General features: G+C 37.4%; 2 protein-coding genes across 8 annotated transcripts in view; both read right to left on the bottom strand.

Moving 5' to 3' along the window:
* Positions 1 to 9,520, bottom strand: part of VCPKMT (valosin containing protein lysine methyltransferase) — a 44,281-nt gene extending 34,761 nt beyond the window's left edge. For 2 of the 6 annotated variants that reach the window (XR_011472126.1, XM_070420128.1), the window contains exons 1-6: positions 9,138 to 9,459; positions 8,933 to 9,043; positions 8,691 to 8,763; positions 7,766 to 7,885; positions 5,690 to 5,794; positions 2,719 to 2,771 (exon numbers count right to left, since the gene is read on the bottom strand). Coding sequence is in view for 4 of the 6 variants with exons in the window: in XM_070420128.1 (XP_070276229.1) it covers positions 2,757 to 2,771; positions 5,690 to 5,794; positions 7,766 to 7,885; positions 8,691 to 8,763; positions 8,933 to 9,043; positions 9,138 to 9,403 (690 nt within the window). In the remaining 2 variants the exon portion in view is untranslated. Of the gene's footprint in view, positions 1 to 1,534; positions 2,772 to 2,871; positions 5,795 to 7,765; positions 7,886 to 8,690; positions 8,764 to 8,932; positions 9,044 to 9,137 lie in introns of those variants that run through there. The other 4 variants (XR_011472132.1, XM_070420150.1, XM_070420159.1 and 1 more) reach the window with 4 other exon arrangements.
* Positions 9,521 to 10,045: 525 nt separating this feature from the next.
* Positions 10,046 to 21,897, bottom strand: part of SOS2 (SOS Ras/Rho guanine nucleotide exchange factor 2) — a 96,897-nt gene continuing 85,045 nt past the window's right edge. The window contains exons 18-23 of one of the 2 annotated variants that reach the window (XM_070420105.1): positions 21,225 to 21,397; positions 19,454 to 19,570; positions 16,815 to 17,076; positions 16,244 to 16,285; positions 12,852 to 12,961; positions 10,046 to 11,749 (exon numbers count right to left, since the gene is read on the bottom strand). In XM_070420105.1, the coding sequence (XP_070276206.1) occupies positions 11,240 to 11,749; positions 12,852 to 12,961; positions 16,244 to 16,285; positions 16,815 to 17,076; positions 19,454 to 19,570; positions 21,225 to 21,397 (1,214 nt within the window). In that variant the 3' untranslated portion in view covers positions 10,046 to 11,239. The remainder of the gene's footprint in view (positions 11,750 to 12,851; positions 12,962 to 16,243; positions 16,286 to 16,814; positions 17,077 to 19,453; positions 19,571 to 21,224; positions 21,398 to 21,897) is intronic. The other variant, XM_070420113.1, reaches the window with a different exon arrangement.

Here is a 21,897-nt window from a genome sequence, read left to right as displayed (position 1 = left end):
CTGTCCTTTGAGATTTGAGAGTTGGCTATATTCAGCCAATTGGCATCACATCTCACTCACCTGTTGCACTTGCCTTTTAACCTCCTCTAATTGCTGCACAAGTTCTCTAGCCCCCAATTCACATATCACTCTCAGGCTGGCAGGATCCATCTCTGATAACTCTGCCTGACAGTCCCATTACCTCTCCAATTCCATTCCTGGGCTCTGGATAAAACAACAAATGTGCAGACCTGCTGGGTAAACACATTCAACCAGGTGGAAAAAATGCTGGTCTGCCCTTCTTGGAAGCATCCCAAATCTTGAATTATTCTCTCAGGCCTTCCTCCCATGGTTTCTAGGTGCAGATGCACCATTTCCTCCCTCAGGACAGAGCCCAAAGGACTAAATCCCATTCCTCTACAATGCACTTCTCCAAAAGAACCCCAGGCTCCCTGGCCATGTGGGGGATGGTGGTTAGTGAGGGCATGTTATATGAACTGGCACCTCTCAGTAAGCCCTGCAGTGCTCACTGGTCCTAACCACGGGTAGTTCTCTGATCTTAGAACATGGGGACCTGGTAACGTTTAACTTCCACTTTGGCCTTATTCCAGAATAGGGAAAAATCCCACTTGACTTTCTGTTACAAATTACTCTAATTCTACAGTTAGACACTTAGGTCAGTTCCCCAGAAACAGTGATGAACGTATGCAAACGACTTAAGATGTTAAGTCAAGTAAAGGACTGGGAATAGGATGGGAAGGGGAGGAAGAACACACAAGTGTGATTCTGGCCAAGTTGAATAGAGGTCGACTTCAGCCTGACTCCTCCAGGAAGTTCTGAAGTGTAAGGTACACCTGTCCTCCCTCGGCCGCCTCCACCACGGTGGGAGGCGGACCCAGAAACCCGCCCGCGCCTCCGGTCAAGTCCTCCAGAGTCAAGTCCCAGCCCACCCGTGTGTGCCTCGCCGGCACGGAGCCCTACCCACCCCGTGCATGCAGCCTCCTGCTGATCATGCGTTTTGGTGTGTCAACCACAGGCTTTTTATATAATAGATGTCGAGGGGCACTTTAGGCCAAAGACCCACAAGTAGACTGTATATCCTGAGTATAATGAAAAGGAGAGGAGAGTGACAAAGGATCTGAGGAATCCAGGTGCCCCATTACAGCTGGTCAATATCCAACTTAGTTTCACAAGTTCCATAATGTTATGGACAAGCTAGAAAATGGTCATTGGTCCTCAGACTTCACTAATAACTGGTGCTCTCTGCAACATAACTGCTTAATAAAATGCTAAGGGCAGGATGAACAAAGTATTCGAAAAAGAACAGTAAGACAAACAAGACTAAAGTAAGCCTGAAGGAAAAACTGTCCTGGTGATATTAATCCTTAATTTCTCTACAGGGGGCTGCTTTTGTCTTTCTGGAAAGCAGTTATCTGCTTTAGATGATTATTTTCTTCAAAGCAATTTCTGAAGCCTTAAAAAAAAAAAATCACAGGATCTCAAAAAGAATAATTATTTATTTTATTTTTATTATTTTTTAAATCCTCAACTGAGGATATTTTTTCCATTGATTTCAAAGAGAGTGGAAGGGAGGTAGGAGGAGGAGAGAAAAACATTGACACGAGAGAGAGACACATTGATTGGTTGTCTCCTAGGGCTGGCGAAGTATGTGTCCTTGACTGGGAATTGAACCCACAACCCTTCAGTCTGCGGACCGACACTCAAACCACTGAACAAATCGGCCAGGGCAAGAACATTTATTTTAACACATAAAATGTGCCACCTAGCACCAATGCCTGTAAGTACCAGAATTCTATAGTTTATTATTACTCTTTAGAACAGTTGAGATTTAAGTACTTGACAGATCAGTTTGTGAGCAGATGATTATCATAACATAAAGACTACACAGAATCAAAACCATTTGCTAAATGTATATAGAATTACATTTGCAGTTATTTAAAAATGTCTCTGTTTTGTAAACAAGTAAACATCAGTGATTTTTATCCACTTTTTCCTGGAAGATATATAGTATGAGAAAAGTGAACTAGCCTGAAAATGGGCTTTTTACTTTCACTCCAACCCCCCTCATTCTAATCTTATGATTTCTTAACTTTCATTCTTACTCACTACAGTGTAATTTACTAACTCATGTAGACACATATGGTGGAGGAAAAGAATAAAACTTTGGCCAATGTAACTATACAAAATATGTTGGGGCTTTTTTTAACGTAAAAGAACATTTACTAGTAAGTAATAAAGCTATCTTAAAAGCAACAAAGTGGAAGATACATGATAAAAACCACTGCATAATTATGTTAAAATGAAAACCTTTTAAATTTACCTATCTTGAAGATAAACTAAAACTGATTTGAATTTAAACTTTATTATACAGCAGTATATATTTCTCTTTAGAAACTGGATCAATTTATCTAATTCCGGAAAATAAGCTAAGTCAACCATGAAGCTTCACTGTTTATTTTTGGCAGACTTTAGGCTAACCTCAATACCTATTTTTATTTGAGGAGTGACTAATACACAATGTTTCTTTTAAGCAGAACTTGATACTGAGCTAAAAGTAAACTAAGTTGGATTTCAGGCCAATTAGCTGGCAGACCGGCAGTCATTTTCTGTTTTGCAGGCAGCCCATGATGGTTGTTGTCTATTATCAGATCTCTAAAGACATGCTGGAAAAATCTGTGAACACAATCTTCCCATGCTCCATTCACATCTTTAGCTTACCCAGGTTGCTGGAGGCTTGGGTAAGATGACTAAAGATATCAGGATGGAAATTTCTATAAGAAAAAACAAAACAGAAACTTTACAGAATGAATTATTACAAATGAAGTACTTACTGAGTACTTAATACTAGGTAATATACCTAATAATGGCTAAATGCTATTCAAATGAACAACTATGGATAATGTTTAGAGATGATTCTTTGCTGATACCTAAAGCACAAGTAACCAAAGAAAAAAGAAATATTCAACATCATCAAAATTAAAAACCTTTGTGCTTAAGGACATACTATCAAAAAATGAAAAGACAACTTAAAGAATGGGAGGAAGTATCTGGAAGTTATATATCCAGTAAGAGTCTAATATTTAGAATATATATATAAAAAACTTTACAACTATAATTTCTTCATACCTACTAAAATGGCTATAATAAAAAAGATGGACAATGACAAGTATTGGTGAGGATGTGGAGAACTGGGACATAAACCATTGCCGGTAGAAACATAAACCATTTTAATAGCTTTGGAATAGTTTGGCAATTCCAAAAAGTTAAACAGAGTTCCCATAAGACCTGACAATTCTATTTGAGGAACATACCCAAGAGATTTGAAAACATATGTCATACAGAAATGTTTACATGCACATTCATAGCAACATTATTCATTGGAGCCAAAAAGTGAAAGATACTAAAAAGCCTTTTAACTGGTGAACAGATGGATAAGGTATTGTATGTCCATACAAAGAAATATTATTCAACTATAAAAAGGGCGCTAAGTGCTGATGTGTGCTACAACATAGCTGAACCTTAAAAACACCATCCTGAGGGAAAGAAGTCAGACCCAGGAAGCCACATAGGGTGTGATTCCATTTACTAGTGTCCCCTGCACATTCCTATGAAACCTTTCATGAGCTGAAATGGCATAAAATGAAAAGTATCCCTGCTTTTGCATTATGCCACTTCATTTTTACGAAAGACTACGTTAGTACCCATTTTCACTAAGCAAAAGAAATCCAAAGAGAATGTTCGCTTTTATAGAAGACATTACCATACGAATGTAGGTCTTTTGTAAAAGCAAAATGGCATAAAGTGAACTTTCCGAAAGCAAGGGATACTGTATATGAAATGGTCAGAATATGCAAATCCACAGAGACAGAGAGTAGATTGGTAACCACAAATTAGGCGCTGGGGGTGGCAGAAACAGGAAGTGATCACTAACGAATACGGGGTTTCTTTTTGGGGTAATGAAAATGTTTAAAATTAGAAAGTGGTGTCCGGCTGGCATGGCTCAGTGGTTGAGCGTCGACCTGTGAATCAGGAGGTCATAGGTTCGATTCCCATTTAGGGCATATGCCCCGGCTGTGTGGGCTTGGTTCCCAGTAGGGAGCATGCAGGAGGCAGCTGATCAATGATTCTCTCTCATCATTGATGTTTCTCTCTCTCCCTCTCCCTTCCTCTCTGAATTAATAAAAATATATTTAAAAAAATTAGAAAGTGGTGATGGCTGTGCAACTCAGTGAACATACTTTAAAAACCACTTTAAGAGGGTAATTTTTATGGTACATAAATTATATCAATTTTTAAAAAGGAAATTATTCTTTGCCAAAATAAAGCCTTTATATTTCAAAAACAAAATCATTATGCCTCAAAAAAAATTCTACTTTTAAAACTACACCACAACTTCAACTAAAATGGACTCCTCTTAAGGCATAAACCATTTTTTTTTTACCTTTGTATCTCCAGCATCATGCCAGGTAAGTTTGTTGATTTGAATTACTAATCCCACCAATCCTCTTACCTTATAGTCCTAACATCTAATATTGATCTCAAAAATTATAAGTTATTTGCTTTTGACTAGAATTTACATAATCAGAAAACTTCATCATGAACAAATTCAAAGCAAAGATAACAGAAAAAATGTTATTAAATTTAACATCCTTAGTCAATAAAATTAATCATGTCCCTGCCTTATACCAACCAGTCACATACAAAAGGTGCTGGGATAAAAATGGACACAATTCTTCCTTTCTACAGACTCAAACTCTAGACATTGCTGAGGCAACCTGCATAAAATGTAAATGTTATAAGAAGTAAAGGAAGCAGCAAAAGGGGAATATACATAAAACAGTGCATTTCTCATTATCGGACAGATCTGTCTTGTTATATTTTACTTTAAAATTTTTTTTCTTTATTAAAGTGTAGATGACATAAGAATTATATATATGTATATATACATATATATATATATATATAAATTATATTTCTTTATTGATTTCACAGAGAAAGGGAGGAGAGAGAGATAGAAACATCAATGATGAGAGAGAACCATCGACTGGCTGCCTCCTACACCCCCCACCCCCCCCCAATGGGGAATGAGCCCGCAACCCAGGCATGTGCCCTTGGCCGGAATCGAACCTGGGACCCTTCAGTCCGCAGGTCGACGCTTTATCCAGAGCCAAGCCGGCTAGGGCCATAAGTATTATATTAGTTTCAGGTGTACAACATAGTGATTCGACATATAACTTTCCTGACCAGGAATTAAACCTGAGCTGCAGTGGTGACAGTACCAAATCCTAGCTACTAAACCACCAGGGAAGGGTTGTTATGTTTTACTTTGACTGTTAAAAAATTCTGAACGGTTGGATAAAGTTTACAAAGGTCAGAGCTGGCTGGCATTTTTAAATCTCTAATAAAAAATACCAGAAACTTATAAATAGCTAAGTTACCTATCTGAGGTAATGCCCGATTTTAAAGCTATATAATTTACAGCTGGACAGGAAGAAGAAGCCTGCCTTATTTTAGAGGAAGAACAGGAGGCCAGGTAAAGTGATCTTAATATTGAGTTAGTGCCTGAGTCCAGTAAATCATCATATTATTTCCCCACATCAAAATCAACATCTACACCACCTATAAGCTGAGAGACAGTGTCCAGCTAAACAAACCTCCTCAGAGGATAAAGAGCCAGGAACGTATTTACCGATTTTTTCTTTCTGAAGTATAAAATATGAATATCTTCACTTCGATATTCTTCATCATGTTTTTCCAAGGGAATTTTTTCAAAGTCAAAGTCTAGTTGAAGAAGCTATAAATTTAAAAGAGATATATTTCAAATTCAATAATATGAACTGTCCTGTGGTGAGAGAAGTCAGAATAGTGGAGTACTGACTGGGAAGGGGCACATGGGAGCCTTTTGAGGCTGTGAAAATGTTCCAAGTCCTTATCCTGGGCAGTGGTTACTTGGGTGTATGCACATGAAAAATTGAGTTGAGCATTTGAGCTGAACCTTAAAAACACTATCCTCAGTGACAGAAGCCAGACCCAGAAAGCCACATGGTGTAATTCCATTTACAAAAGCATTTTACATATTTTATGTATCTTACATATTTTAACTCAATTGGAACTGTTTAACAATACAAAACTTTCAATGATAAAGTTTCAAGAGTTCATTAACATTCCTCACATTTAAGAAAAAAACAGCCCAGCCAGGCAGTGGCTCAGTGGTTGAATGTCGACCTATGAACCAGGAGGTCAGGGTTCAATTCCCCGTCAGGATGATTCTCTCTCAACATTGATGTTTCTATCTATCTCTCCCTCTCCCTTTCTCTCTGAAATAAAAAACAAAAAACAAAAAAACCCACAAAAACAAAACAAAAACAAAAACTTTAAAAAAACCCACAAAAAAATAAAAACATTTCAACATATATCTGAAGCAGAGTCATATATTTGCTTTCTCATTTAATCAAAGTAGTCCTTTCAATGGATAAAACTGCAGGGCTATATATACAGGGGTGGGCAAAAGTAGGGTTACAACTGTGATTATACAAAACAGTTTATTCTTTTTTTATAGATTTTAAAAAAATTGATTTTCAGAGAGAGATGGAGGGAGAGGGAGAGAAACATCGTTCAGCTGCCTCCTATATACCGCCTACCAGGGATAGAACCGGAAACCCAGTCTGTGTCCTGACTGGGAATTGAACCAGCAATCTTCCAGTGCACGGGACACCGCCTAACCACCTGAGCCACACCAGCCAGGGCCAGAGTTTATTCTTCTATTATTATTTATTCATTATTGTATTATTTTCCATATGAACAACTATAAACCCACTTTTGTCCACCCCGGTATGAACCAAGAGAAGTCACTTGTAATGTGATGGATTTTTGCCCATAAAAAGGGATTGGGCTTGGCTGAGTGGCTCAATTGGTTGGAGCGTTGTCCTACACACCAAAAAGACTGAAGGTTTGATTCCTGGTCAGGGCACATACCTAAGTTGTGGGATTGATTCACGGTCAGGGCATGTATGGGAGGTAACCAACCAATGTTTCTCTCTCATGGATGTTTCCCTCCCACACCCTCTAAATTCAATGAACATATCCGTGGATGAGGATTAAGAAGTAAGTAAGTAAATAAATAAATAAATAAATAAATGTTTGGGTGAGACACATCGATTGGCTGCCTCCTGCACCTGCCCTGACCAGGTTGGGCATCCGAGCCTGCAACTGAGATATGGGCCCTTGACTGGAATTGAACCTGCAACTCTTCAGTTCACAGGCCGATGCTCTAACCACTGAGCAAATTGGCCAGAGTTGTGAGTTTTTGTTAAAAAAAAAAAAGAAACAAAATCAAACCCTGAAAACCTAAGATTATCTTGGTTAAAGCTTTCACAAAAATGTAGAGGTGAACACATAAGTAAAAACATACATTTCCATGATGTATTCATATATATATATTAAATACGTTCCCCAAAAGCCAGCATGTTTAATAAGGGAAACATTACAAACTTTCTCAGAAAAGACAAGGGCATCACTACTATTATTTTACATTGTTCTTTATATATTAGATCAACTAATTAGAAAATAAAAAGAAATAAAGGATCAAAAGATGAAAAAAGGGGGAGGGGGCTTAGTAGAATGATGGGCTGTCAAGAATCCTCCTTGGGTTCATACAACCAGAATGTTTTCCTGACTCAAAATTACCATAATATGCTTACACACAGTCATACACAGGCTCCCTGAAGGGTAATCACTACAAAGATAGATATAGTAGAGGACCCACCTCAAAATATTTTTTCTCGATTTCTGGATTTTTCCCCATTGTTCGCTGTTCATAACAACATATAATACAAGTCTCAGATCCACTAAGATCTTTTAGAGTTTTCAACAGCGGCTCCAAAGACTGTTCAAAAAAGAATAAAGTTTTTGTTTATAAAAATTTTTATATTTTTACTGTGAAAGGGGGGGTAAGGAAGGTGGAGGGGTAATTATCTCTCCCCTACAATTTATCCATCTTTGAATCAATCCAACAAAGTTCAAGTAGTTAAGACTCTAATGATTAGTAAACTCTTTTTTTCAGTAAACTCCTCTTAACCACTGTATTGACTTCAGTTTCCAAAGGAAGGATTCAAGTAATTGCATTTTCAAGATCCCATGGAAAACAAATGGAGCTGACTTCTCTTAAAAATTTAATTATTTAACTTGGGATTTAAATAATCAACAATTTACCACAAAAGCAAGTCTGACCTAACCTGAACGTAAGTTGGCTAAATGTTCATTATTTTAAAAAAATGTCTATAATTTGCACACAAATTGATAATTTTTAGAAACCATTCTATGAGTCTAATAAATCTTGCCACAGAACAATGAATTCCTTACAATGCAATTTAATTCTGTGTCTTGCTTAACATGTTCACTAAGAACAGCTAAAAAAAAAATAAAATAAAGAATCTTATATCCAAATGGCAAAATCCTTTTAAAACTTTACAGAAGCCTCTAGTAAAATGTGCATAACACTTTTCTCAACATGATTCACAGGTCCATATGATAATCAGTATTCCCTGGTGACCTTAATTTCCCTTTACTGTGTCATTAACTATTGGACAAATATCCTGAATTCCATATCCTAAAATGTGAAGAGATGTGTGCTCTAGAATTTAGGAAATATGGTACATCTTCTAAACAGACTTCTCTCATTGAATATTTACCTCTTCGTAGTATATGCAGTCGGCCATCAGTATGTAGTCTGGCGGAGAAGGAAAGTCTTCTATTTCTTCCCCCCTTAAAAATGCCAACCAAATATTTTAACTGTTGCTTTAATAATTAAAAATATTCTTGTTTGAAAAACAAGACCCGGAAGATCCCCTTTCTATTAGCCATGCTTTTAGCAAAACGCAATTTAAAGCAAACTACAAATCGTTACTAAAACAAGCCGAAAGGCCATACAAACCATTTCAGTACCTTGGCTTGAACAGAACCAGTGACAAGATGCTTGTTCATGTTAATATTCATCTTCAGCAAGTCTTGCAATTCCTCAAGATCGGTGACTACAACATCTGCCCTATAAAATAACGTCGACTGAGACGTAGACACACGGATGCGAAGCCAGTAATCAGTTTCCCAAGTCAAGCGGCGCCCCTCCCGCCAGCGCTTACCCGAGGGTCGCGGCCATGAGCCCCACGGCCCCGGTGCCGGCGCCCAGCTCCAGCACCGACCGCCGGCGCAGCGCGTGGGCCCCGTCGCCGGCGAACCCGGGCGTCTCCAGGTATTTAGAAAGAACAATGGCAGCGTCCCAGACCACGCAGCCCACGCCGCCGGAGCCATACTGCTGCAGTCGTAACGCCGTGCCATCTCTCTTCTCCAAAACTCGCACAAAGTTCCCCAACGGGTCCTCCGTTGAGGACTCCAGAGCAGCCTCCATGGCTGCCCCGCAACAGAATGCGGCGCACGAACTGACGTCACGCCCACGCGCATCCCCCTGAGGCCCCGCCTCCCGAGGGGCCCCGCGCCTCCTAGTGGCGGAGTTGGAGCCTCGATTTACCAGCAAAGGCACAAAGCCCGGAAGGCAGCGTTACCTGGGCGTGGCCCAGCGCTGGGCCGCCAGCTTCCCCTGCATCCTGGACAGCCTCTCTCCCCTAAATTACAAGTCTGGCTTAATGAACAGGCAGTTTAAATCACTTTTCCAGACAAAGAGAGTAGTATAATCTGCTCTTTAAAAAACAAAGTCAACCTCAGAATGTTTTTACCTGATTGGAGATTAACTCACACCGTAGTTATTGGCCTTAAATCCATCTCACCAAGGATGGCTATAATCCTGCTTATTAAAAATTGCCAACATGCTCCTAATTTTTCATCTGAATTCCTAAAAATTACTAGAAGCTTGCTGATTACGTTTAGCAGTAAAGACAATTACCCTCTAAAATTTACATCACTTAAATGCTTTGGGATTATGTAACTGAAGCTATCCATAACCCTTTGAAAATAATGTGCATATAAATATTTCTACAAAACTGACCAATCTCCCCCCTTGTTCCTTATACTGAAAACACATATTTTAAAAGTCTTTTAAAAATTAAGACTGGGGTGATTTATTAATCTTGTTAAGCACTCTGATACAAAGCATATAAAAGGCCACAGACCAGTAAATAAACAACGTGGCTTTGGCTACCTTACAACTGCTGCTACACCACTATCAGCAAAACACACTTTTTCATCACTTTTAAGGAAGGAGTCCAAATAGCAAATAAAAGTTTTACTCACTTCTCTGATTAAAAAGTTTAATAAAGCTTTAAGTATTTGCTGGTTTAAATATTACCAATCTAAAAAAAATATTTAAAAAAATTTTAGTTAACACAAGATTTATAGAGAAAGTTACTAGGTTTTGAAGGCAAGGCAGTTGGTTCCTATGCCATAAGAAACTTTTCCTTTGAATTTATCAATTAGTAAAGTAGCAGATTGTATTATACACCTCAAGTCACTTAAATTTATATAGGTTATTAGCATCTTTAAATATACAATATAAACAAAACTGTACATACATGGCATATTAACTTTGTTTTCCAAAATAATAGGCAATTCATTAGCTAAAGACACCATAGTTTGCAAAAACAAAAGGCACATCTGAAAAAATACATGCCCTTTTCTCCTCTATGATGGGGTTAGGTAGTCTTTTTGTTTACATTTTGGCTAAATAATAGACACAGTGCATTCTATGCTTTTCATTCTATTTTTCATTTTTGTCTTTAGCAGCAAATTCTGGCATTTAAGACATGGCATTAACAAGTTTAAGAACAATGGGTGTTATTCACAATTCTCCAAAATGTAAAAACTAGAAGATGGTCAAACAAGTTAAAAAATCAGTAACACCATACACCTCCTATATTTGTGTAAATTTATTGCCTTAAAAAGGCAGCTATTACTCAAATCTGAAAAGTTCCACAAATGCACTATCCCTTTTCAGTGCAATCAGTCACTTTAAACCATATTTTACAGAGACTACAGTGCAAATATAAATTCTTTATACTGGCCTTTTGGCAGCACTGAGGATCCAAGACAAGGCAATGCTACTGATCACCTGAGGATAATGACGAAGGACTTTTGTATTTTTATTTTTCCGATTTTAAAAGCTTATTTGATCAGTAGCATTTTTAAGAGCATTATTTGTAAAAAGTACTAAAATACTATGCCTTTTTTTAATAAATTAAAAAAACACATTTACAAATATCATTCCAGTGACAATGACTACATATGGCTAAGGTCATTGAGGAGTTTCTGCATTTTCTAGCAAAGGCAGTCTATACAATGGGGGGTGTGAAAGCTCCCGTTTGTAAGTCTTTGGTGGCAGTTTTGGTAGGTGAGGGCTTGAATTCTGCCTTGGTGGAACAGGGGGAGCTTGAGGATGAGCAAGATTATTGTGACTAGAACTGAGCACGTAGCATCGACGTGGTACCCTTGGAGAGGGTGTGCTAGGAGGAGTGTTTGGTGAATTTGGACACGTGCTAACGTCTCTGAACCAGTCTGGATCTCTGTGAAGATGTCCCAGTGGAGGTGGCTGAAGATTAAATGGACAGTTTATAAAGTGTTCTGGAGGCCGAAGGGGAACTGGTGGAGGAGTATCAGGAAGAGGATCTCTCGGCGGTGGTGGAGGTGGACTATGCAGAGGCCCATCAAATGCACCAGTAGGAGCAGGAACTCTGGGTTTTACCTTTGGAGGAGGAGGTTGTCTTGGTGGAATAGCAGGGGGGTCATCATCAGATTTTGTATTTCCCTTTAAAAAAAGTAATTAAATTATATTTCTGTTCTCCTGAAAAATCTGGAAGAAAAAGTTATTAAAAGAATTGCCCTGGTCGGTGTGCTCAGTTGTTAGAGCATCAGCCAGCAGGCCAAAGGGTCGAGGGTTCGATTCCCGGTCAAGGGCACGTACCTGGGCTGCAGGTTCGATCCTGGCCCTGATCAGGGCAGGTTCGGGAGGCAATCAATCAATGTGTCTCTGTCACATCAATGTTTCTCACTCTCCCCTCCCTCCCTCCCATCTTCCTAAAAAAATCAATGGAAAAAATATCCTCTAGTGAGGATTAACAATAACTGAATGAATGAATGAAAGAAAATTCCTATGTGTCAAGTTAAATCCAGGAGTTCAAAATAGGTTCATTTGATTCAGATTTATGACTAAATTACTCCCAGTTTAATTCAGGGCCCCAGTTTAATATTTTTATATATGAGATGTTTTAATAGAAATCTTAGAACATAATGCCATAGGTTATCTTGCTTTATATATACAACTCATAAACTTATGCATTTTTATAATAATAGACAAGTGAATGAAAAGTATATATAGTTTTGCAGACATGAAAGAACATGATGTTAAGAGGACTTAATATATAGCTGCTGCTTTCTGGCCACCTACTCTACTTTTCCCAGTGAGGCTTAGAGTTATGGTTTGAAACATTATGATCCAGGGACCAGCAGTAACAGCAACAGTGGGGAACTTTTTAGAAATGCAAATTATTGAGCCCCACCCCAGACCTACAGAAACAGAAACTCTGGTTTTCAACAAGCCTTCCAGGAGATTTTGATGCACCCTAAAGTTTAAAGAATGCTTTGAATATTAAAGTTATGTCCACCTCTTCTAGTACATAGTACAGGAGCAAAAATGTACTTCTGAGTATTTGTGAATCGGCCCAGTCTCTTTTTTAGAAAAAGTATTATGAGTAATTATTTAAAGTATTTTTCAAATAAAACAACCCAGATGTTTAAAAACCATAAAGTGTACCCAAATTTTAACTGACAGACTCTTTAGAAGAACAAGCACTGTTTTAAAGATTTACAACTTTGAATGAGATGAGGCAAACCTAAGTCCTGTTGAGTACCTTGGAATTTGAAGCATCATGATCAAATTTTTTTCGAGGAGGAAGGGGAGGAGGAATCAGTGGCTCTTCACTTAGTTTATGTAAACTACCACACGAACTGAAGAAAGACTCTGTGGGTTAAAAAGATTAGTTTAACCACAATTCACAATACATTCATTACATAAATTTAATTTCAATTTGTGATAACCTCTGCTATGGCATCTGTCAGACTGTATGGTAGCTGACTACTGTAAGCTTTCTGAGGGCAGTGTGTATTTATTTTTGTATCCCTAGCACTTAGCACAATGGTACTACCTGGCACGTAGTAGGTACTATCTCTATATATAAAAGCCTAAGCAACTGTTGTGACAGAACAACTGGAACAACCAGTTGACCAGTCGTTATGATGCATACTGACCACCAGGGAGCAGATGCTTAATGCAGGAGATGCCTCCTGGCCAACGCTGCTCAGCCAGAAGCCAGGCTCATGGCTGGCAAGCGTGGCTGTGGTGGTGGAAGCCTCTCTCAACTCCACAGCAGCACTACTGAGCAGTGGCAGCAGGTGCAGTGGGCCGGGATGAGCGTGAGCGGCACAGCACCTGGTCCTGGTTCTGGCTTCTCCCTGGCCACCTGCTACTTGGTACACTGCTATATCCCGCTAGCAATCTGGGACCCCTCGGGGGCCTAAACCGGCAGTCGGGGTCCCGGATTCCAAGAGGGCGCAGGCTGGGCTGAGGGACAATCCCCCCAGTGTATGAATTTTGTGCAATGGGCATCTAGTAGCTAAATAAAAGCATACAATTTCATTAAGATTAAATAGAGATGTCGAATAGGTTACTGAATATCTGAATCTAAAGGTCAAGAGAGAGATTCTGGGTAGAGGAAAAAATTGGGGAACTATCATCATATAGATGATGTAAGACTGCATGAGACAATCAAGTGAGAGAGAAGAAAAGAGGGCCAAGGACTGAATCTCAGGGCTTTCCCATGTTAACAGGTTAGGAAAATGAAGAGAAATCAGTAAGAGAGATTAAGGAGCTAAAAGTAGAAAAACCAAGAGAGTGGATGAACAGTCATCTTCATGTATATTACTGCTTTCCCAAAGAGATGATATTTTTGTATAAACGAAGGCTGAGACTGTCTTTCTTATTTGCCACTGAATCCATTGTACTTAGCAGAGTGACTGGTACAAAATGAGTACTCGATTTTCTGTTGAATGAGTAAGACCAAAGGGAGTGAACATTTTTATGATTTGATATGTTTTCAGATTTCTTTCCAGAAGGGTCAAACTAATATACCAACCTATAGGGGTAATGTATGAAAGAACCTTTTAACATACGCTTGCTCATATTTTGATCTGGATGGTTTATTCATGTCCATTGTTAATGGATTCTTGCTGTTTTTCTCATTGTGTGTGAGCACTTTTCACACTTATTATTTTATTTATTTCAAGGTTTATTTTAGGATATTCACAATTTTAGGCAGTTATTCTCAGTATTTTTAAATTAAATTTCAAACAATTTTATCATGTGAAAAATATATTTTACTACCATCCAAAATAATGGTGTTAGCCCTAGCTGGTTTGGCTCAGTGGATAGAACATTGGCCTCCAGAATGAAGGGTCCCCAGGTTCCATTCCAGTCAAGGGCATATGCCCGGGTTGCAGGCTCAATCCCCAGTAGGGGGCGTGTAAGAGGCAGCCAGTCAATGATTCTCTCTCATCATTGATGTTTCTATCTCTCCCTCCCTCTCCCTTCCTTTCTGAAATCAATAAAAATTAAAAAATTAAAAAGCAAATACTATAAAATGAAATAGTGTTATGGACTGAATTGTATTCCCTCCCAAAATATGTGTTGAACTCTAACCCAAGTGCCTATAAATGTTGACTTTATTTTAAAATATGGTCTTTACATATATAATCAAGTTAGTATGAAAGCAGGCCCTAATCCAGTGTGACTGGTGTCTTTTATAAGAAGAAGAGAAGAGACAAAGAAGAGACACATGGAGAAGATGGCCATGTGACAACAGAGACAGACTGAAGCAATACTTCTACAAATCAAAGGATGCCAAGGATTGCCAGCAAATGCCAGAAACTAGAAGAGGCCAGGAAAATTCTCCCCTATAGGTTTCTGAGGGAGCATGGCCCTGCCAACACCTTGATTTTTGGTTTTCTAGCCTCTAGAACTGTGCTCTTTTAAGCCACTCGGTTGTGGTATTTTATTACAGCAGCAATAGAAACTAATATACATAATAAAACATTTCTGCCACAGAACAAGGAAATTAATAAAATACAGAAACTTCAATTAAACCAGGATACATCTGAATTCTGAAGCATCAATGCATGAAAGTGGACTACAACGTATATGAAGGAGACAAATGGATAAGATGAAACCCATATGTCTATAGTCATTGATATTGAGAAAAAGCAGCAAATATGCCCCAAAGAACCAAGGGATCAGGAGTTAAAGGCATTTGGTACAATAAACTGCATGGGCATGAAAACAGAAGACTTGATTAAGTCTTTATAAGGGGCAATTAGAACTCCAACCCCATTCTCCACTTTGTGAGGCCAAGAAACTACCTCATGCCACCACTGGGACTTTTATTTTTCTGGAGGATCTAAAATTCAGACACGGGACACTAGTTTATGATAGGGAACGGCTGTTAATTTCAAGTGTTTTAGCATTATTTGCTTTTTAAAAAATTAAAATAAAGTTTGGAATTAAACATTTAAAAGAATAAACTTACTTTTCTCATAAGACAAGGGGCTCTCTTGCTACTATCTAAATCATATACATTTTACTATGATAGAAGCAGAAGTCCTCCAGAATGAAAGATTTATTCCCAAAGATGCTATGTCCTTCCTGAGTTATTGTTTTAAATAAATGACCATAGAAAGAAAGGTGACATTTACATCATAAATTATGAAATAATTAGGAATAGCAGAATAGTGATTTACTCAAAATACTGCTTTAATAAGATCATGTGAAGAAATAAGTGATCATGGGCTAGCCTGAGAACCTAAAAAACATTTAGTATATTATGCTTATGGGAAAGTGAATTGGACGGGGTGGAGAAGAGAAGAGATAACTGATATGAAATCATTTTTCATTCCATGCCCAGTTATGCTCTACGTAAGTTATATCATTTGATCCTTAACAAGCTTACAGATGCTAAGTAATGTGTTCAATGGTCACATAGCTCCTAAAACATAGACTGCAAAATGATGAAAACAAACTATAGTAAAGTTTAAATAGTACCCAGTTGTAAGCAAATATCCAATTTATTATAAGAATTTCACTCAAATATCAAATTTTAAAAATGCTGTTAAACCCCAAATACTCATATACAAATTTAATCAACTTAATTATTATCTTTATAATCATTTCATTAGAATCAACTAAAATTCTTACTTGAATGTGGCAAGAGAACTGGAGCAAAGATGCTATTGCTGCCTATGGGAATGAGAAAAATTAATTTGAAAAGAAAGATATGTATGATTCTTATTTTTTAATATGTCTGCACAAAGTAACATGCAATAATACACACAGAGTACAGAATTTTATCATCATCTTTTGCCATCTAAGTATTTTAAAGAAATGAACCCAATACTCTGTACTTAGAATGCAGTTTTTTCTTTATCGGCATTAGTTTCCTCTCTATCACAGTCTCTTTTTAAATTTCCTTCACAGAACTTATCTGCCTGTTTTCTTATTCATTGTCTATTGCTCTCTTTAGAGTAGTGGTGCTCAAAAGGTACTATATAAATGTTGTTGAATGAATAAATTAGAAAATAATGTGCAAAAACAATGCAGGAATGATGTTTTACTTCCTTGTGTTAATCACTGTTTTCACATTTCACTGTCACTTTCTATGCTAATAGAGTTTGAAAAGGATTCTATAGTTCTCTAATTAAAATGATGAGAATTACCTTAAACACAAGATTCCTTTTTTTTAACCAAATAGTTTACATCAAATACATACCACAGGAACTGTTCAGATCCACATCTAAAAACACACTAAGGTCTGAAGAAGCAGATACTGGTGGAGTAGATGGTGTATTTGGAGAGGTTGGTGCTGACACTGTTGACTCAAGCTCAGTTTCAGCAATCCGACTAAAGCTTATTTTACATGGTTCTCTTTCTAAAGGTGTTGGATGACCTCGTAAAGTGCCTGAGGTAGAGCCATGTCGGCCTGTATTAGGCCTTATTCCAGGAGATTTTAAAGAGAAAGTTGATTTCCTGGGCTAGGAAAAGCAAACATAATTATCATTACTAATTTGCATGTATTTTTATTTTTACGAGTTAGTGCTACTTTAATTCTTAGCATCCTATATAATAAAGAGGTAATATGCAAATTGACTGTCATGCCCTCACACAAGATGGCTGCCACACTGTGGGCACAAGATGGCTGGCAGGGGAGGTCAGTTGGGGGCAACTGGGTTGGCAGGGGAGGGCAGTTGGGGGTGACGGGCCAGCAGGGGAGGGCAGTTGGGGGCAACCGGGCTCGCAGGGAAGTGGTTAGGGGGTGATCAGACAGGCAGGCACGCGAGTGGTTGGGAGCCACCAGTCCTGGATTGTGAGAGGGATATCCGACTGCCAGTTTAGGTCCAATCCCTGTATAGTTATAAGGGTACAGTAACGTCCCAACATTCTAGTAAAATACTTTGGATATATGACACGTAGACACAGACAACAGTGTGGTGATAGCCAGAGGGAAAGAGGGTTGGGGGGAGGTGAAAGTGGGCAAAGGGGGAAAAATGGGGACAGAAAGACACTTTACTTTGGGTAATGGGTTCACAATACAGTACAGTATGTAGATAATGTTTTATTGAATTGTACGCTTGAAACCTGTAAAGTTTTGTTAAGCAACTAGAGGCCCAGTGCACAAAATTCGTGCACGGGTAAGGTCCCTAGGCCTGGCCGGCGATCAGGGCCAATCTGTGGGGCCCTTGCTGGCACCTGCCTTGCTGGCCTGGTGCTGCCCACTCGCCGGCCCCACTGCCACTGCTGCCAGTTGCCTCCCTCTGCGGGCAACCAGCAGGGTGATCGGGGGCGGGGGCCCGCTGGCACCAGCCTTGGCTGGCCTGGGGCCTGTGGGCTGGGGGCAACGCCTGTGTTGAGCATCTGGCCCCTGGTGGTCAGTGCATGTCATAGCGCCAGTCGTTACGCTAGTCATTCAGCTGTTTGGTCGATTTGTGTATTAGGCTTTTATTATATAGGATGTCATCCCAATAAATTCAATTTTTAAAAAAGAATACTTTGGGGTTTGATTGGCTTAATTTTAAGATGGACTTGAATATAAGTAAACCTCTTTTCATACTGCAGAAATAAAATTCTTAAAAATCTGTGTGAATAACTTTTTACTCTCAAAACACTTCAGCCTTCAAGTCACTGGTATCAATTTTACAAATATTTACTGTGGATATAATATATGCCACATATTATGATAAGTGCTTCCAAAAAAAAAAAAAAAAAAAAAAAGAGACCTTGCTTTTTTCTTCGTAATAGTAAATGACCAACTTCTACAATGCCACTCTAAAGTCTTTAGAGAAACTGCTATCATTGTCCTACCACCTTAATCTGCTCTCTTTAAAAAATTCTTATAGTGAAATAAAAACACATGAAATTCAGATTCAGATAACTTGAATTAAAATCTCAACTATGTCAATATCTTAGCTATGCAGCTCTAAAAAAGTTATTTAAACTCCTTTGAGCCTCAGTTTTTATGTTGGTAAAACTAGAGTAAGATGCATATCTGCTGTAGAAATGAGGTAATATGAAACTACAAGCGTACTGCTTGGCCCAAGTGTTTTTACTTCCTTTCACATCTTGCTTCACTTCTAGCTACTAAGAATTGGTCTTCCACTATTCTGATTGCCACTGTAAACCCAAGGAATAACTAGGAACTGTAGCAGCAAATTTTAACAAAAGAGGTGGGTTCTAGTGACAACCATGGTGCTCTAATGGCAGGAGTCATGGTCGAGCCAGAAGAACCACGATACACCTGCTTATTTTTCAGGTCTTTCCATTTCCTGTTTCATCCAGCTACCTGTCATTTTAGGTTCTCACTTTCTCACAGCTTTCCCCCTTACATTAGGATGGATAAAAAGTGAACAGATAAGTAAGTGGTACTAAGATAAATGATAAACTAGATTTTATTAAAAGGTTAACATTTTCCCCCACAATATATGTAATTTTAGAAATAGTATACTACTGTAAAACAAAACATTAAAACTAGCTCTTCAAGCCCTGGCTGGGCGGCTCAGTCAGTTGGAGCATTGTCCCATATCCCAAAAGGTTGTATGCTCCATCCCCAGTTGGGGTATGTATGAAAGCAACCAATCAATGTTCCTCCCTTCCTTCTCTCTCTCTCTCTCTCTCTCTCTCTCTCTCTCTCTTCCCCCTCTCCCTTCCTTTCTCTCCCCTTATCCCTCCTTTTCTCTCCCCCTTTCCCCTTCTGTCTCTCTAAAATCAATTAAAAAACAACAACATATCCTCAGGTAAGGATTAAAAGAGACCCAGCTATTCAAGTAAATTACACTTTTAATGGAAATACGTTGTTAAACATTGAAGATAATATTGTATTAAAAACATTTTTTTTCAAAATTGTAATGAACTTACAAATCGAGGTGGCTGTTTGCAGTTTCGGGGTTCAATTTCTAGTGATTTGTTGAACAAATAATCTGTAAACTCTTTTTCAGAAGCACTTCCCATGGGGTTAAGGTTTTCAAAGAACCGCTGGAATTAAATATCCATAAGTATATGTTTTAGATCTTGTTAAGACATTTATTTTATCAACAAAGAGATCATAATGTCTGAAAGTGGACAAAGATTTATTTTTCCAATCTTTCTGCTTTCGAATAAAATTGTATAAAAGTTATATATTCTAGTCTTAAAGTTCTATTAAGAAGATGAACAGATTTTCACTTATTACCACATAATGGCTTTATCCCTCAGTTAATATGATCCCTACTCATTATAACAATAAAATTATCATCACTAGTAAATTATCAAAAGTGTTTACAACAGAATTATAGTTTTAATCCACAATGAAACTTTGACAATCAGAAAAAAGGAGAGCTAAACTGGACAAAAGTTTATTCAAAAGCAATTTAGAGAACAATAATAAACAAACTTATAGAGTAAAATAACCTTTTTCTTTATGAGATAATATTTTATAAGCTTAAGTTTCAGTTTTAGGTAGAAAATTTAAATGATTTAGTAAAGTGAAAAAAGACAAATAAACAGTAATCTCATTAACCACAGATTTGACTGTTAATGTTTCACTATTAAAATATCCTTGTTTTAACTGTGTATGAATGCTTATGGATACCTAGATTACATTTGTTATGAAAAATTGGGATCACACCACAGGTCATTCTTTCTTAGGATTTTAGAGTACTTTGTTTTGAACTGGGAACAAAGAACAGTTACCATCTTATAATTTAGGAGGGAAGAATGGTGGCCATTTTCATTCAATGTGCCCAATCTGCAGACTACATCTGAAAGTTTAGCATAATTTTTAATGTGAGGTGAACTTATTCGGATAGTTATTTTATGTTCTGAATTTCAAATAAGTATAAAACAATAAAATTCATTTCATAAATATATCATAATTTACTCTAATTTAGAAGGTATTCCACATCTTACAGTACCACAGAATCAATATTAGGAATTATTGCTGAAAATAAAACATCATTTGATACAGCGGTTCTCAACCTGTGGGTCGTGACCCCTTTGGCGGTCAAACAACCCTTCCTCAGGGGTCGCCTACAACCATCCTGCATATCAGATATTTACATTACGATTCATAACAGTAGCAACATTAGTTATGAAGTAGCAACGAAAATAATTTTATGGTTGGGTCACAACATGAGGAACTGTATTTAAAGGGCCAGAAGGTTGAGAACCACTGATTTGATAGAATGTTTAAAAAAATAATTTTTTGCTATGCATATATACATACTATTCTACGAGCACCTTTGTATTTAAACCCAGTGTTCTTATGAAGGTATTAATTAATGTTTTATTGGTATGTAAAATACCTAAAATAGATACCAATCAGTGATAGTACTAGTAGTGGATTTTCTTTTTACTGCATGAACATCAGAAAGGTTCTTTCATTCCATTTCTCATACATTTTTTGCAAGTGTTACTTGAACCAGTTATACAAAAAAGCAATATTTTCAAGAGAAAATACCTAATAACAATTAACTTTAGATTGTTAATATAGAATATGTAATATTTGCCATGTCTATCTGTTCATTAATTATTAACAAAATTATCTTATTTTCATAGAAAAATATATAGCAAATGTGTGGTTATGACATTTTTAAGAGATGACAGGAATTAACATGTTCTCTTTTAAAGATAAGCCAAAAAAAATATTTACCCTCATTTCTGGTTCAATCCGTAAGCAATAAGGTTGATTTTGATACTGCTGAATTTCTCCAGTAATTTCAGCCACTTTCCTCCTCTTACTGAAATTGATTAAATCTTTCCCTTTCTTCTTTAAAAAATCATTATTTCCTTCTTCAGTCTTCAGAATATTTGTTAAATATATTCCTAGTAAAAATGTATTTGAAGAAAAATTATAAAACTGGTTATTTAACCATTTGGGAAAAACAACCTATTTAGAAAAGTTGAAAGATATCCTAAAATCCAGCAATTCTACTCCTGAGTGTTGATAAGTCTGACAGACATAATAATTAACTCTACATTAAGAATTTAACATGGAAGTAATTTAAAATAAAAATATTAGGGTTTTGAAAAAGCTTAATTTGTCATTTCTTAGACTAGTAGCCTAAAATAAAAGGGATTCGTTCACAAAGTCTAAACTGTAGTGCTAAATCTATTCTAACCATTTTAATATTTGGTTATAATATCTAATGCCAATGATCTTAAATGATTACTGATAAATAAATTTTAAGCTAATTCTAATTAATAAGACTAGAGATTTATAAACTAATTTTGTTCCCCAAAGCCCATAATTTAAACAGAAAAAGTATTATTCCTCATTCTGGGACAGTAAGAAAATTTTAGTTCCTTTTTCATGCGTAATTATT

This window comes from Myotis yumanensis, unplaced genomic scaffold (assembly GCF_028538775.1).
Source record: "Myotis yumanensis isolate MYYU_CA2020_CCGP unplaced genomic scaffold, mMyoYum1.0.hap1 SCAF_1, whole genome shotgun sequence".
NCBI lineage: Eukaryota > Metazoa > Chordata > Mammalia > Chiroptera > Vespertilionidae > Myotis > Myotis yumanensis.
This window is presented reverse-complemented; position numbering and strand designations above follow the sequence as displayed.